The sequence below is a fragment of the Felis catus genome, chromosome B3, assembly GCF_018350175.1.
Source record: "Felis catus isolate Fca126 chromosome B3, F.catus_Fca126_mat1.0, whole genome shotgun sequence".
NCBI lineage: Eukaryota > Metazoa > Chordata > Mammalia > Carnivora > Felidae > Felis > Felis catus.
In genome coordinates, this window is record NC_058373.1 from 36,977,938 (window position 1) to 36,991,819 (window position 13,882).

Consider the following 13,882-nt stretch of genomic DNA (forward strand, 5'->3'; position numbering starts at 1 on the left):
CGTTCAGTGATGGTTGTTGGTCCTGTTAGTTGTGTTCTAGTCTTGGCCACATGGATTGTTTTGGAGAGAGGTAGGAAACACAATTAGGAAGGCAGGAGTAAGTCCCATTGCACAGGCTTTGAAGGACAGGCACAGCACAGGTTTGACCCAGTAGGCGGGGCTGGGGGGAGCAGAAGGTTCCGCAGTGAGCACAGTGAACAGAATCCACCAAGGCTAAGGCTGGAAAAAGGAAACATCTTTACGGAAACTCAAGCAATGCACATGAAAGCACACAATATCTTGGGGGGAGCAGGTGGAGGTGTCTGAAAGATGATCTGGGAGGTGTTGACCCCTCCTCCATAGAGCCTTTGAATTGGTCAAAGGCCACAGGTTTCTGTCCTCCTGACTTATATGGATACAACCCTCCCTGCCCTTCCCCCATCTCACTCACAAACAGCTCATTACCTATCAAATGAAGGCTGATTAAAAATATCTCACAATGGGGCCAAAATTATTTCCACCCTTATCTTTTTTTAACCAACCTCACCCCCCTGCAAAATCCCTAGGATTTACCTGCTGGAATTTGATCTGCCCCCAAAGTAAAGAAAAGGATACAAATAACAAAGCTTTTTATGGCTTTTTTTCGAACCAAAGGGTGTCCTTTGGGAGCTCTGTCCCTGGCATTTGAGACATGGATGCTTAGGTTTCATCTGAAAGTGGGAGAAAGAACGATGAGGAACCAACAATATTCTAAAAAATCATGGGAAATGCTATCCCCAAAAGGCATAGGGTAATCGGTACATTTGAAGCGTGCTTGGAGAAATGTTTCTCTTCCTCAACATGGGTTTGGATTGTGCTGGAGGGGAAGAGTGTGTTTATTGTTGGCACGGACACACATGCACGCATGTGACTGTTTGCATGGGTGTGTGTACCTGTGTTCGGCCCAAACACACTCACAGGAATATGCTTATCAAATGGCTCAGTTCCTGTCCCTTGGCCCAAAGGCACCCTCGCATCTGGTCCCTGTGCACTGTTGGGAATCCCTTTCTCTGCTCCTTGTCTTTGTTTGAGACTCTCCAGAGAGCCCTCTGTAAGCCCATCTTTACCCTGGTGCATTCCATGCAGACCCTAACCTTCATGACTTCTCTCTGACGTCCCAGCCCAGCCAGGGCCGGGGAGAAGTTCCTGGACGATGCCCTGGGCCACGCAGGAGGCTAAAGGAAATGATGCAGGAGTTATAGTTCGTCCATACTGAGTACTCAGTTGAAGGCAAGTTGTTCTTCATACTGTTGTCACTGTGACGTTTGTTCCTGATGTCACTCTTCCTGTCTGGTCCATGGTCAAGGTTTTCACTCATCAGAAGTGGCCTTTCAGCTAGGATGTTGACTGCTACCTCCAGACTTTTAAGGCAACTTGTAGTCTCCAAATGAGATGTTTTTCTTCAAGAGGATGTTTCCTCATCCATCCTGCGTGTCTGTTTGTATTATGGCCATACTCCTTCCCTTTGATCTCTTTACTGCGAAATACTGTACATACTTGTGGCTTGAGAAATGGAAATCAGAAGACAACTTCCTGGATTCGGTACAGGCTGTGTACAGGGCTTGATCCCGGTAGGAATCCCAGTCAATGACCCTCGGCATTGGGACCAAGATCAAGGCTCAGCAGATCCCACCCACAGGACGTCTCTGGGCTAACCATGTTCATGCAGTCCTGGCCTAAAACACCTGCTTCCCCCATCCAGCTGTGATGCGGTGATGAGTTGTGAGTCCATTGGGATTCGAATCCCAGTTCTGCCACGCAGGTGCTGTGGGATCTCGGGTGCATCCTTTGCTACTTTGAGTTTAGATTTCTCAAGTGGACTTTGGCAACTGTGGATTTTTCTGCCTGGCATACTTTGTCATCCCCCTGTATCTGTTTCCTTTAGGGAACTCTTCTATGATATGCCATCTTGCTGCAGCTGTCAGTCATAACACCCTTCTCTTCCCAACTCCTCAGGGCTGGGCGTGTGCCACAGACTGGGCCAATTAGAGTACCATATTCTCCAGGTGCTGATTGGTTCTGGAGTGGGCATGAACCAAAGCCCTGGGCTTTTCTGCTAGATCGAGTAGGGAAGGCTGTCTCTTTCTGTTTAGCATCCATAAAGTGTAAGTTTGGGTCTGCTGGCTACATCTTCCTAGCAGGCAGAGAAATCTTGTCTGCTTCAGGAAAGGACTGCAGAGTGAAGTAAAACTAAGAGAAGACAGAAAACAGACAAGAGTTTCACTTGAGACTCTTGATCCAGCCATACCTGCAGCAACCATCTGTGCACTTCCTGTCTACATAAGCTCATACACTGCCTTTTCTGCGTGAGTCACTTTGTGTAGTTTCTGTTACTTGTGAAAGAATCCTCACCAGGACAGTCTTTTTATCTATAAAAAAATGACTATAATTCCTTGCAGGAGTCTTGTGAACATTAAATTAGATCGAAGTTGTGAAAGGGATTTGAAAATTGGTAAAACACCATGGACACCCCTCAGACATTGCTCGTGGGAATGTAAACGCCATAGTGGAAACAGTTTATTAGTTTCTCAAATGATTAACCACAGAGTTATCATACAACTCAGAATTCCACTCCTAGGTATATACCCAGGAGAATTGAAAACATACGTTCACACAAAAACTTGTATACAAATGTTCATAGCATCATTCATAATAGTCAAAAAGTAGAAACAAGCAAATATATCTCACCTGATGAGTAGATAAACAAAACGCGGTATATCCATGCAGCGAAATGTTATTTAGCAATAAAAAGGAATGAAATACTGATCCTTGCTACAATATGGATGAACCTTGGATACAAGGTGATAGAAGCCAGACGCAAAAGGCCATCTCTTGTCTGATTCCAATGTTCAGAATAGACAAATCCGTACAGACACAAAGTAGATCCGTGGTTTCCAGGGGACCTGGGTGAGGGAATGGGTAGTAGCTGCTAATGATTACAGAGTTTCTTTGGGAGGTCATGACAACCTTGTGGAGAAACTAAAAGTTGCTGGTGAACTTTATGGCATGTGAATTATCTCAAGAAAAATAAATATGCTACATACACGTAAAGGGTTAGTAGTATCATTACCATTGCTCAACTCAAATCCCAGCTTCCATAAAGCCCTTTATCCGAGTCTCTGAGTTTTTCCAGATTGAATCTGCATTGCGCATTTGTCACCCATACGCTGCTGCCTTGTAAGGTTTAGATAAAATGTTTAATACTCATCAAATAATAAATTATTTAAATAAATGATTAAATAATAAACAATGATTACATCAATAAATACCAGGTCGTGTCTTGTCAGCTCCACGCCTGGGGCCTCCAGCGTGGGCTTCTCTTCTGTGTTCTGCATGTTGAAGAGGGAGGGCACATCTCTTCCCCTCCCCATGCTGCCAGATTCTGAAAAGGCACACATATCGAATTCAGGACTCCAATGCCCCTGATGAGGACAACGGGCGCTAATGAAGGGGAAAAATAGAAGAATTGTTACACGAAGACCCTCAGCAGCACGCCCACCAAAGGGATCTCCTTCAGCAAAGAGTGTCTGATCTTCACAAGTGCTTCAAGCAACCCCCAAATACCTGGAGTTTGAGAACCACCAGAGAAAGCCTGAAATTGGGTGAGGCAAGAAGAGGTGGTTTGCAGCTCATTGGATAACTGTTACCGGTTAGGGTGCTCTAGGTTCAAAGCAGCCTCACTCAAACCCACTTAAACAATAAAGCGGACTCATTGGTCGTATAACTGGAAAGTCCTCAGGGGAACAGGCTGAGGAGGTGGTTTGATCTAGAAGCTCAATAAGACCCTCGTGGACTTGCGTTCTCCATTCTGCCATCCCAAGACAGATCTCCCTTCTCCACCCCAACCCCTTCCACTTCTGGGCCTACATGATTCTTTATTTTAAAAATTTTTTTTTCAACGTTTATTTATTTTTGCGACAGAGAGAGACAGAGCATGAACGGGGGAGGGGCAGAGAGAGAGGGAGACACAGAATCGGAAACAGGCTCCAGGCTCTGAGCCATCATCAGCCCAGAGCCTGACGCGGGGCTCGAACTCCCGGACCACGAGATCGTGACCTGGCTGAAGTCGGACGCCCAACCGACTGCGCCACCCAGGCGCCCCTGGGCCTACATGATTCTTTGTTTCAGCCTGGGAGGGGATGTAGGAGTAGGAGAAGGGAGAAAAGAGTTCCTTCCTTCCTTCCTCCCTTCTACGGGCCATTTTAGAAGAGTAAGAAAGCTTGTTTCCCAGAAAGCCTTCCTTGGTCATGTTTCCCTTCCTTAAACTATGGTCAGGGGGTGGCAATACACTGATTCATTTCAGCCTAAACCACATACCTCCCCCTACACACACACACACATACACCCTGTGGGGATAGAATGAGCTTTCCCCGATGTCTGTGGCTAAGTGAGGGAGGTGAGGTTACTGAAATAAAGCCAGGGTATCTAGCAAGAAGAGAGCAGTGTTGGGGAGGCAGGCACAACACCTATTACTAAACTCACGTGAACCTGGGCCTTCTCAAAACCCACTTCAATCCTCCAGGATGCAGCCTGAATGCCAACTCCACTGGGAAGCCCTTCCAATCCTTCCCAGAGAGAAAATTCCTCTGGGCACCCACACATCACCTGTGCTCATTCAACTATTCATCCGTCCACCCACCCACTTACTGTGTTATTGGTACTGGGTGCTGAGGGCTGAGTGCTCAGTTGTGAACCAGAGATTTCTACCTGAATGGGGTTTTCAGTCTGGACAAGGGCAGAAAAGTCAATCAAATGATTACACTAATTTACCTAAGTATAATGAAGAAAAGAGAGGGAGAGAGATCATGCACCTGGGGAGCCTACCTGGTGAGGACGGGGGTTGGGGTGGGGGTGAAGGAAGGCTTTCCTGAGAAAGTGATGTGGGGTCCCTGCTCTCACTTTCACCACCTGTGCCATCCCACCCTCTGCCTCAATTCTCCCCTGCTGGGCAGGCCAGCCTCTACACTCCCTGGTTCTGGTCCAGGGCCTGATTTAAAGTTTGTGCAACAAATGTGCGTTGAATTTAATTGTCAGGGGTTTTGAACTGCTGGGAAGGAAGGTGGCTGAGTTCCAAAGAACAGCTTCACCGCCGTGAAAGTAGGCACAGGATCCTCCCGGCTGCGTTGGGGTGCCTCAGGTAGGAGGGGCGGACAGAGTGGAGGTGGAGCAGGGATCAGCATTCATTCCGGGGTCAGAAGCAGCACCGGGGCCTTTGCATTCCAAGCTCCCGATAAGGGCAGGCGAGAGGGACGGCTCCGAATTGACGTTTGAGGGACATCCGCTCCCCTGGGCTAAGGGAGACCTCAGTCGTGGCCAATGTCTTCGGGCCACCTGAGATACCCCTCCGAGCTTTGTGAACCCTCTGAGAAACGGGAATATAAACCACTTTTGCCGCAGAGATTTGGCATTTGGTGGCGGGGTGTGGAGGGAGGCGCCGCACCGGTTCTCGGAGGCGGGGGGCGGGGGGGGGGTTCTCCCCGGCATAGGAGGAGTAGGGGCGCGGGCGGTGCGGAGAGGGCGTGGGGGGGGGGCGGCACGCCGCGTGCCCAGGTGGCAGAGGGGCCGAGATTGGCCCCGCGCCCGGCGCGAGCGTGTCCGCGCGCCCCTCCCCGCCGCCCGAGCCCTCCCACTTCCTCTGCAGGAGCGGCGGCTGTCAGGGAGCCGGGCGCGCGGCTCGCAGTGCAGGCTCCGGGCGCCCGCGAGGAGGCTGCCGCTCGGGCTCGCCGCCCCGCCGCCCCGCCGCCCCTCACCCGGCCCCAGCCGCCGCCGCCGCCGCCGCCGCGCGCCATGGACCTGCCCAGGGGCCTCCTGGTGGCCTGGGCGCTCAGCCTGTGGCCAGGTACGTCCCCCTTGCCTCCGCGCGCCGGTGGGAGCCCCTCGGAGGGTCGGAGCTTGGCTGCTGGGGAGACGCGGTCCCCCGAGAAGCGGCGGCAGTCTACGGCCAAACTCCGCAAAAGAGGGCGCCGGGGCGACTCGGGGCCGGGAGTTTGTTTGGGTGTGCGGGGAGGAGTTGGGGAAGACTGAAGAGGCTCGAGTCGAGGAGCGCGGCGGGCTGGCGGCCCCGCCGGACACGCTGGCTACCTCCGGGCGCCCCGCCGGGGAGACTCGGGCGTCCCGGGAGCGCGGAGGGCGCGTGGCCCGGGCTGGGAGGGGTCCGGACGCGCGGAGCAAGCGCCGCCTCGGGAGCCTTCTGCCTGCGGAGGGAGGCGCCTGAAGTTTGGGGAGCCGGGCGCGGCGGCCCGAGAGAGCTGGGGGGACCTGGGCGCCGAGCGCTGCCCAGAGTCCCTCCGGCCGCGGTCGGACGAAGCCCCAGGGGCGAGCGGTCGCCGGCCGGGCCGAAGGCGACGGGCGCAGCTTCGCAGTCCAGGGCCCCAGAAACCTTACCTGACACGCGGGGTAGGGACGGGGCAAACGGCGCTCGAAATTATGCAGTTATTCAATAATCGGGGGAAGCCGCCGTCGCCGAGGCGCGCGCCGCCCGCCTAATGCAATCCAGGTGTCGGGGCGCGGCGAGGACCTCGGGCCGGCCGGGCGCACTGCCGGCAGCCAGAAGCGGGCCCTGGGCTCTCCGCACTGGGGCCACCCGGCCCGGGCTTCTCCACCCCCGGCGACCCGGCCCGACCCGGGGTGGCGGCCAGCGGCGCCGTTCTACCGGCGGCGACCGCTTTCGGGGCCTCTCCTTTGCGCAGTGGAGTGTCCCGGCGGGGACCAGAGCCCGCCGCGGGGACTGGCCGCCCGGCCTCGCCTCCCCTTCCGCATGGGTCAGGCTGGGGCTGGAGCGGTACTGGGGTCAGACGCGGGGGCAGCAGGGAGGGAGCAGACAGGGAGCACCGGTGGCGACCCCCCAGCCCGGGCTCACTCACCGCGGTCCCAGGGTACCGTGGAAACAAGTGCACCCCCCATCGGTCTCTAGCGGAGACTCTGGAAGGGCCTGTAGTCGAAAGAGTTTCTGGCCATGGATTTCAGTCCAGATCCTAGAGCCACGAAGCAAACATTGCCCCTTTAAGTTGTTGGGGGAAAGGAGTGTTGGGGAGGGCATCAGGCCACCAGGCCAGCATACGTCTAGCAACCGGCTGCAGGGGGAGGTGAAGTCCACTCTAGGTCTTTTAGACAGGAGGGAAGGTAACTCCAGGAACTGTCTTCAAATCACGGGGAGATCCAGTCTTAGGAAAAGGGAGCCCTGTGTGGCTCCAGATAGGAGGAATCTTCCCACCGGGCCTGAGATGGAGAAAGTCTGGACCTCGGAAAGCTAAGAATGAAGTCTTTGGAATCAGAGCGCTTCCATCCTGGCTCTGCTGCCCACTAGCTGTACAGTCTTGGGCACAATATGCAATCTCTCCAACAGGTTTCCTTTTTTGTGGAACGGAGATAGAAACTCAGACCGAGTTCATAAAGTACTCCAGATAATTAAGTGAGGCACTGTCAGAAAAGTCCTCAACACAGGGCTTGGTGCACAGCAGGGCAGAAGCCATGGTTGTTAATGTCGTTTACTGGAGCAGGAATGGTGGGGGCGGGGGGGGGGCGCTAGGGGAGTGGGGTGAAGGACAGGGACAGGATTTGTGACTCAGAATTCCCTTTAAATGGAGAAAAACCACCCTTAAGTTATGTATGGTCAGTTTGGGTTCTTAAAATATGGGATTCATTAAACATATCAATCAATGTTGGAACGACGACATCTGCTTGCAAGAAACTGGGCGTGGGGACCAAGTATGTGCGCAGTCTGGGTCCTGCCTGGAGCTGGGAGTAAGGCAAGGCCAGAGGAAGCTGAATAGAGGGATTAGGAGTGAACAGCACAGAAAAGCTAAGGACTATGGTTCACACAAGAGAAGTTCAGTTCCACTTGATTAGCAAAGGAGGCTTCCTGAGGGGAGGAGAGCCTTGAAAGGGTGTGGAGAGTGTGGAGAGGCCTCAAAGTAGGATTGTTTATAAGTTAGAGTGTTATTTCCTGGGACTAATTAAAGAGAGAGAGAGAAAAAAAAAAGATATTTTAAACCACAAAGGTGACTCTATTTTGGACCCAAAATTGGAAAGGTTGGGGCGGGGGTTGGGGGGGGGGGTCAGTGGGTCCATCCCCCTGGCTCCAGAGCAAGATTGATGTCAGTCTCCCAATGGTGCATCACATGGATTCAATGTGAGGATTACCAGGAAGCTTGCCTGATGGTGACGGCACAGCTTGGCTGAGCAGGGAACCTGTCACAGGCCAAGTTGGGAGTGAATGCACGTGGAAGCCATTATGAGTTTGGAGCTTGTATCTTGCCAGAGCTTCTGCTGTAAGTTGGGCAAGGTGATGGGTGGGCGAAACTAGAAAGGAAGAAAAAAGGAATAGAGAGAGAGAAGGAGGGAAAGGGGAAGGAAGGAAGGGAGGAAGGAAATAAAAGAAGGAGGGAAGAAGGGAAGAGGAAGGGAGGATGGAAGGAAGGATGGAAGGAAGGAATAGGAAATAGACAAACCCAAAGACTTTTGTAGCTGACATCCAGGTAAAACAGATCCATTGATCAGAAGTTTCTATCATAACATATCTGTAATAAGGGTTCATGAGTAATGATTCTTTAAAACTCAATCTTTACTGAGCACCTATTGTCTGCAGTGCTCCATAAAGGCACACAGGGAGATCAGACACAGCGTGGGGGTGAAAGCCTGGGGGTCTCACTCCCTGGACTGGGTCTGGCCTCTGCCAGTTAGGACTCTGTGCTCTTTGCAAATTACCAAGTGGTTCTGTGCCTCAGCTTTCTCATCTGCAAAATGGGGATGATAATAAGAGACTTTACAGAATTATCCAAAGATTAAATAAGTGTAAATACAGTGCTTGGAAAGTTTCAGCACATATTAAGCATTCAGGGAGGTTGTCTTTCTTCTCCAGCAGCAGCAGCAGCTTAGGACTGAAGGTACTGACCGTACAGTAAGGGATGGAAGGATGCACGGAATTGTAGCTGTCAAACTCAAGTCCACAGGAGAGGTCTAAAGGAAGTGCTACGTGCGAGGGTGCTGGAGAAGACATACATGTCAAGGCCCCAAATAGACCCAAACTTTCCCAGCCCCTCTCCTAAAGACCTGGCCCGAAGTCTTGATCATGATGGGAATTGAGGGATTCTATTTGTTTGTTTGTTTGTTTGTTTGTTTGTTTGTTTCGGTTGAGGCTGTCATGAAGTCAATGCAATCTTAGTGTGAGTGTCTTGTGGTATTTTGTGGCGTGGAGAAGAACCATACCATGCGGCATGGCCCTTGTGTGTCCCTGTGGAAGCCGGGGGTGGGGGGCGGTTCTTACTCAGCAGAAAATCCTGGTCTGGTAAAAAAAAAAAAAAAACACAGTACTAGGCACCGTGGATGTGCAAAGACTAAAAGGATCCAAGCCTGGCTCTCCAGCTGTGGGGCTTGTCAGCCAAGCCTCTCAGCTGAGGAGCTTCTGGACCCTTCCACATGCGGGTCTCGGGGCCCCTGAAAAGAGCAGTGGAGTATCACCTTCTTTGTAGTTATTCACTGTGGCCAGCGTCTATCCCACCGTGGCCCCCCAGAGATGGGATGTCTATCTCCTTGCTGTTCTCCTTGTCCCCGCCCACCCACACAGGGCCGTGGGCCCCTACGGAACTCAGACAGCGACTCACCTTCATTTTGACCTCCCCGGAAGCTCTTTCTCCCCCCTCCTGGAGGGGAAGCTTCCTTCAGCAGCAGGCAACTTCCCTTCCATCCTCTCTCCTCCTTGCTTAGGACAAAACTGTGGTCTGAGCTGGCTTGCCTCTTTAGTTCTTTGTGTTTTTTTTATAGTAGTTTTTTTTTTTTTTTTAATAGAAGTACAACTGATATCCAGTATTGTATTCGTTTCAGGTTACAACACAGTGATTCAACATTTATACGTCTTATGAAATGCACACCGTGATGAGTGGTTGCAACCTGCCACCACAGAAAGTGATTACAATATTACTGACTAGATTCCCCAGGCTGTGCTTTTCATCTCCAGGACTTTTTTGATTAATAACTGGAAGTTTGTGCCTCTTAATCCCTTTCACCTCTGGCAGCCCAGTTTATTCCCTGTATTGATGAGTCTATTGGTCTTGTTCTGTTTGTTCATTTGCTTTGTTTTTTAGATTCCGCGTGTAAATGAAATCACATGGTATATGTCTCTTTCTGACTTATTTCACTTAGTGCCGTACCCTCTGGGTGTTACCCATGTTGTTGTGATTGGCAAGATTTCATTATCTTTTGTGGTTGAGTAATGTCCCATTGTGTACACAAAGTACATCTTCTTTATCCATTCGTCTATCAATAGACACTTAGGTTGCTTCCATATCTTAGCTATTGTAAATAGTGCTGCAATGAACAACGGAGGGCATATATCTTTTTGAATTAGTGTTTTCATTTTGGGGGAGTAAATACCCAATAGTGGAATTGCTGGGTCGTTCAGAACTATTAAAATAGTTCTATTTTTAATTTTTTGAGGAATTGCCACACTGTTTTCCACAGTGGCTGCACCAATTTACATTCCCACCAATAGCACATGGGTTCTCTTTTCTCCACATCCTCACCAACATTTGTTTTTTCTTGTCTTTGTGATGATAGCCATTCTGACAGGTGCGAGATGATACTTCGTTGTGGTATTGATTTGCATTTCACTAATGATGAGTGATATTGAGCATATTTTCATGTGCCCATCGGCCATCTGTATGTCTTCTTTGGAAAAGGTGTCTATTCAGTTTCTCTACCCGTTTTAAAATCAGATTGCTTTTTTTTAAATGACTTCTTATATTTTGGGGGGTATTAACTACTTATCAGATACATCATTTGCAAATATTTTCTCCCATTTAGTAGATGTGGATTTTTTCATTTTGGTGATGGTTTACTTTGCTGTGCAAAAGCTTTTAGTCTGATGTAGTCCCAATTGTTTATTTTTGCTTTTGTTGTCCTTGCCTCGGGAGACAGACCCTCCCAAATATTGCTAAGACCCATGTCTAGGAGTTTACTGCCTATGTTTTCTTTTAGGGGTTTTACGGCTTCAGGTATCACATTTAGGGCTTTAATCCATTTTGAGTTTATTTTTTTATAAGGGGTGCCCTTCCTTCCTTCCTTCCTTCCTTCCTTCCTTCCTTCCTTCCTCCCTTCTTTCTTCCTTCCTCCCCTGCCCTCTCCTGTTCCTTCCTTCCTTCTTTCCTTCTCTTTTCCTCCCTTCCTTCCTCCCTCCCTTTCTTTCCTTCCTTCCTTCCTTCCTTCCTTCCTTCCTTCCTTCCTTCCTCCCTCCCTCCCTCCCTCCCTCCCTCCCTCCCTCCCTCCCTCCCTTCTATTCTTCCTTCCTCCCTCCCTTCTATTCTTCCTTCCTTCCTCCCCTCCCCTTCCCATTCCTTCCTTCCTTTTTTCCTCCCTTCCTCCCTCCCATCCTCCCTCCCTTCCTCCCTCCCTTCTATTCCTTCCTCCCCTCTTCTTCCCATTCCTCCCTTCCTCCCTCCCATCCTCCCTCCCTTCTATTCTTCCTTCCTCCCCTCCCCTTCCCTTCCCATTCCTTCCTTCCTTCCTTCCTTCTTTCCTTCCTTTTTCCTCCCTTCCTCCCTCCCTCCCTTCCTCCCTCCCTCCCTTCCTCCCTCCCTTTCCTTCCTTCCTTCCTCCCTCCCTCCCTCCCTCCCTCCCTCCCTCCCTCCCTTCTTTCTTCCTTCCTCCCCTCCCCTCTCCTGTTCCTTCTTTCCTTCTTTCCTTCTCTTTTCCTCCCTTCCTCCCTCCCTTTCCTTCCTTCCTTCCTTCCTTCCTTCCTTCCTTCCTTCCTTCCTTCCTTCCCTCCTTCCTTTCTTCCTCCCTCCCTCCCTTCCTCCCTTCCTTCCTTCCTTCCTTCCTTCCTTCCTTCCTTCCCTGCCATGTAGCTGTCTAGTTTTCCCAACACCACTTATTGAAGAAACTGTCTTTTCCCATTGTATGTTCTTCTGTCCTTTGTTATAGATTAATTGACCATATACACGTGGGTTTATTTCTGGGCTCTCTGCTTGGTCCCGCTGATCTATGTGTCTATTTTTTGTGCCAGTGCCATACTGTTTTGATTACTACAGCTTGTAGTATAGTTTGAAATCCAGGATTGTGATACCTCCAGCTTCGTTCTTCTCTCTCAAGATTGCTTTGGCTATTCGGATCTCTTGTGGCTCCATACAAATTTGGGGATTATTCTAGTTTTGTGAAAAATGCTATTGGTATTTTGATGGAGATTACATTGAATCTGTGCATTGCTTTGGGTAGTGTGGACATTTTAACACTTAATTCTTCCAGTCCATGAATATGCTGTATCTTTCCACTTATTGGTTCATCGTCAGTCTCTTTCATCAATACCTTACAGTTTTCAGAGTATAGGTCTTTTACCTCCTTGGTTAAATTTATTCCCAGTTATTTTCTTCTTTTTGATACAATTGCAAATAGGATTTTCTTGATTTCTCTTTCTGCTAGCTCATTATTAGTGTATAAAAATGCAACAGATTTCTGTCTAATAATTTTATATCGTGCAATTTTAATGAATTCATTTATTAATTCTAATAGCTTTTTGGTGGAGCCTTTAGGATTTTCTATATATATCATGTTATTTGCAAATAGTGGCAGTGTTCCTTCTTTATCAGTTGAGATGCCTTTTATTTCTTTTTCTTGTCTGGTGACTGTAGCTAGGATTTTGGATACTATGCGGCAAGGTTGGGCAGCCTTGTGTTGTTCCTAATTTCAGAAGAAAAGTTTTTCACTATTGAGTGTGATGTTGGCTGTGGATTTGTCATATGTGGCCTTTATTATGTTGAGGTATACGATGGCCTCCAACTGACTCCGAACCCACATGCCCTCAGTGTGGAGTGCTTGCTAGAGGGAGCTGTGGTCCAGGTGGGGGTCCAACCCCCATCATGTAAATCCCAGCTGGACAAATTCTTAGCTGAAAGCCCAGAAGTTTGTTACCAGTGTGGGGAGAAGGGGAGGCAAGAGGCTGGAGTTGGTCCTCTTGTAAACCCCAATTAAATAAGCTTTCCAGAATGTTCCATTCCATGGAACGGCTTTCATACCCTTCATGTTTTTATGACCTGAGTCCCAGCGTCAATAAAATCCCACCTGGAGGGAAAAGCCAGGGTGGTCACATTGCCTCCCTGCCTCTGTCCCTCATTTCGTTGTTCACCCACGTGCTTCCTGAACAGCAGCAGCGATCACCATGTGCGTGGCCTGGGAGCCCAACTGCCCGGGTTCAAATCTTTTTCTCCTCGGCAAACCCTGGAGAAGCCCCTCTGGGCCTCATTTTTCCTCATCTGTGTAATGGGGAGAAAAACAACATCACAGGCTGGTACGTGCTAAACGTCCGATGATCTGTACGTGGCTCACTCATATCAAGTGCTTCGAGCAGCATCTGGCACCCAGTCAGCCGTCGGTTAACAGCAGCAGGTATCCCCTTCCCACCGTGCGTCATTTGATTGATGCCGTCCGCTGTGTTGACCACGTTCTCACATCTCACTTAGGCCCTGCTGCTGCCTCATGAAGTCACGACTGCAATCACCAGAATACACGCGAGGAGCGTGTGGGTTCATCCAAGGTCATGCTGATAGAGTAAGAGGTCGCATCAGGATTGTTTGACGCCCAAGCCGTGGCTCTTCCTTAATCCATTCATGATATTTCTTTGGGAACTGGGCCCGGAGAGCATAGATAGATGAGTAAGGTGCTCCTGCTGAAGGAGCTGTCTTCAGGGAAAATGAGATCAGCGCTCAAATGGCCATCCGCTCAAAGGCACCAGCCCAGGAGTGGCCACTCCCTTCTTCAGACTCAGCTAGACACTGGCTTCTCAGTCAAGGTGTCGGCCTGATGAGAAGCGACGCTCACATGGTGCCTCAGAATGTAAGCAAGGCTCTCCCTCCCTCGCCTCACAGCTCAGGGCCGA

The 13,882-nt window shown here is 50.1% G+C and overlaps 1 protein-coding gene and 1 long non-coding RNA gene across 3 annotated transcripts in view; one reads left to right on the forward strand and one right to left on the reverse strand.

The window, feature by feature from the left end:
• Positions 1–214: 214 nt before the first annotated feature.
• On the reverse strand, positions 215–7,500 carry LOC102899263. Of its 2 annotated transcripts, none has more exons than XR_006599066.1 (4): positions 6,882–7,500; positions 3,288–3,400; positions 2,707–2,921; positions 215–2,208 (listed from the first exon to the last, which is right to left on the reverse strand). It is a non-coding gene; the product is annotated as an uncharacterized LOC102899263 (long non-coding RNA). The 2 variants fall into 2 exon arrangements; XR_006599067.1 differs by lacking the exon at positions 6,882–7,500 and adding an exon at positions 6,403–6,853.
• ITGA11 (integrin subunit alpha 11) overlaps positions 5,707–13,882 on the forward strand; it is a 127,078-nt gene continuing 118,902 nt past the window's right edge. Inside the window, exon 1 of the mRNA XM_023255135.2 lies at positions 5,707–5,857. Coding sequence (XP_023110903.2) covers positions 5,806–5,857 — 52 coding nt within the window. The 5' untranslated portion in view covers positions 5,707–5,805. The remainder of the gene's footprint in view (positions 5,858–13,882) is intronic.